Source organism: Muntiacus reevesi, chromosome 6 (genome assembly GCF_963930625.1).
Source record: "Muntiacus reevesi chromosome 6, mMunRee1.1, whole genome shotgun sequence".
Classification (NCBI taxonomy): Eukaryota; Metazoa; Chordata; class Mammalia; order Artiodactyla; family Cervidae; genus Muntiacus; species Muntiacus reevesi.
Genome location: NC_089254.1, coordinates 111,740,201 through 111,742,386, shown reverse-complemented (window position 1 = coordinate 111,742,386; position 2,186 = coordinate 111,740,201). Strand labels below are relative to the sequence as shown.

Genomic DNA, 2,186 nt, shown 5'->3' with positions numbered 1-2,186 from the left:
CGCGCCGCCCCCGCCCGCGTTAACTCGCGCTCACGCGAGACCCGACCCCAACAGCGAGCTCCTCGCGGGGCTCTAGGCGGGAATTTGCGGGCTCCCGCGAGGGGCGTGGCCCCAAGTCCCACCCTCCAGGCCCCGCCCCCGGCCTCACGCCCCACTCAGGGGCCCTCGGCTCTCTCCTCTGACGCGCGGCGCCTTCCTCTGACGTCAAGCCCCGCCCCCCGCCCCGCCCCGGCCCGCGAGGCGCCAGCCCTCGGCAGACCGAGCGGATTTTCCTCAGGCGGTGGTTGAGACGGCGGCTGTGGCAGCAGCCGGGGTTGTGGTCACCGTCAGTGTAGCGGTCGACTGCCCGCCCACTCCCGTCCCGGCCGGCGGGGCGGCCGTCCAGCCCGTCGAGCCGGTAGGCGATGGTGCGGCGGAGCGCGCGGGCGGCGAGGCGGCGGGCATGAAGGAGGATGGAAGGGCAGGACGAGGTGTCGGCGCGGGAGCAGCACTTCCACAGCCAAGTGCGGGAGTCCACGGTGAGCGCCCTCCGCCCGCCTCGTCGGCCTCTCCCCGCCTCCGCCCACCTTTCCTCCCTTGCCCTCCCCTCCTCCCTCAGGGTCCCCGCGGCGCGCCTCTTCCCCGGGCTCCGTCCCCCCCGCGCCTACCCGCTCCCTATCCTGGCGCGGTTCCGTCTAGTCACCTGTCCGCCCCCGGGAGTGCTTCGGTGCCACCTGCGTCCTGCTCGCCCCGGGCTCGTCTTGGGTCGGTCACCCTCCCGGCGGTGGACCACGGCCCCGCAGCCCACCCCGCAGCCGTGGCCCGCACCCCCGTGGCCCGGCTCCCCCGTGGCCCGGCTCCCCTATAGCCCGGCTCTCCCGTGGCCCGGCAGGTAGGCAAGTGTGCGGTCTGGTACCCGGCAGGACCTGGGTGGCCCTCGCAGGCGCCGGGCAAGGGCCGAGCTTGGTCTCCTAGACCTGCCCAGGAGCGAACCTCCGCAGCCCGGCCGGGTTCCCTCTTCCTGGTTAGCACACACCTTTCCGAAACCTGACGTTTGGGTGTGAAGACCCAAGGTCGATGGGATTGAGGGCCCCGAGCAGAAGTCCTTTGTGCCCTGGAAGCAGCATCTGAAGGGAGTCATCCGTTGTTGGTCCCCTGTCCTTCTGTGCTGCTACCAGGGGTCGGGAAACAGGCTTGGCCTTAGCAACCTACTTTGATGTTTTCACCTTTTCCTGTTTGCACTGGAGCACGTTATGGTTGTGTGTATTTGTGTTTTCATAACAATGTAAAATATGTAAATTTGGGGGTATTTGTGTTTACCTCTTCTTTCTTCTAACTACTTTCTCTCAAACTCAGTCAGTCTCTTGGTTTTAGGTGGAAAATGCTGGTTGAGAATTGCCTAGTTTGTGTAGTTACTGATCTAGAAAATTGAGAACACTCTGCCAAGTCATACCTTGGAATAAAGAAATAAAACGTCTGAACTGGTGGACTCTGATACAGCATATTTAGTTTGTGACTTGAAGCTGAAATAAACAGAAGTACATAATCATCCATGCCCAACCTGAAGCACTTTAAACACACTGTTGTAGTCCTGAACACAGACTGAGAAACAATATGGCTAGCATCCCAGAGGCCCATCCGGTTTCTCTGGTTCCTCTGTTCCACCAAGAGGAACCACTGTCCTGGCTTTAACAGATGAGCTTAGTTTTGAACTTAACATACATGGAACCTTATGGTATGCACTGTTCTGTATCTGATTTCTTTCACTCATCAGCATTTGTGAAATTCCTCTGTCTTGTATGTGGTTGTAATTCATCCATAATGCTGTAGTTGTGTGAGTCTAGCACAGTTTATTTTTATTTTACTGTTGGTGGGCGCTTCAGTTATTTTCAGGTTCTGTTTACCAGTATTCTTGTACATGGCTTTTGGTGAATGTGTGTATGCATTTGTTAGGTCTGTACTTAAGAATGGAACTTTCAGATTATAGGTTGTGGGTTTGTTCATCGTTAGTAGATACTTTTAAGTAGTTTGCCAAAGTGGGTTGTACCAATTTACACTTCCACTGGCACTGTAGGAGAGGTGTGATTTGCTTCTCATCTGTACAAATACTTAGCATTAAAAAAAAATTTAACCATTCTGATAAGTGTCATGGTATTTATTGCACAAAAGATTTTATTTTCATTTCTCTGATGATAAGAATTTGAGCA

General features: G+C 56.2%; 1 protein-coding gene across 2 annotated transcripts in view; it reads left to right on the top strand.

Moving 5' to 3' along the window:
* Window positions 1-226: 226 nt before the first annotated feature.
* The window catches only part of LMBR1 (limb development membrane protein 1), a 133,953-nt gene continuing 131,993 nt past the window's right edge, over window positions 227-2,186 (top strand). For both annotated transcript variants that reach the window (XM_065939572.1, XM_065939568.1), the window contains exon 1: window positions 227-518. In XM_065939572.1, coding sequence (XP_065795644.1) covers window positions 443-518 — 76 coding nt within the window. In that variant the 5' untranslated portion in view covers window positions 227-442. The remainder of the gene's footprint in view (window positions 519-2,186) is intronic.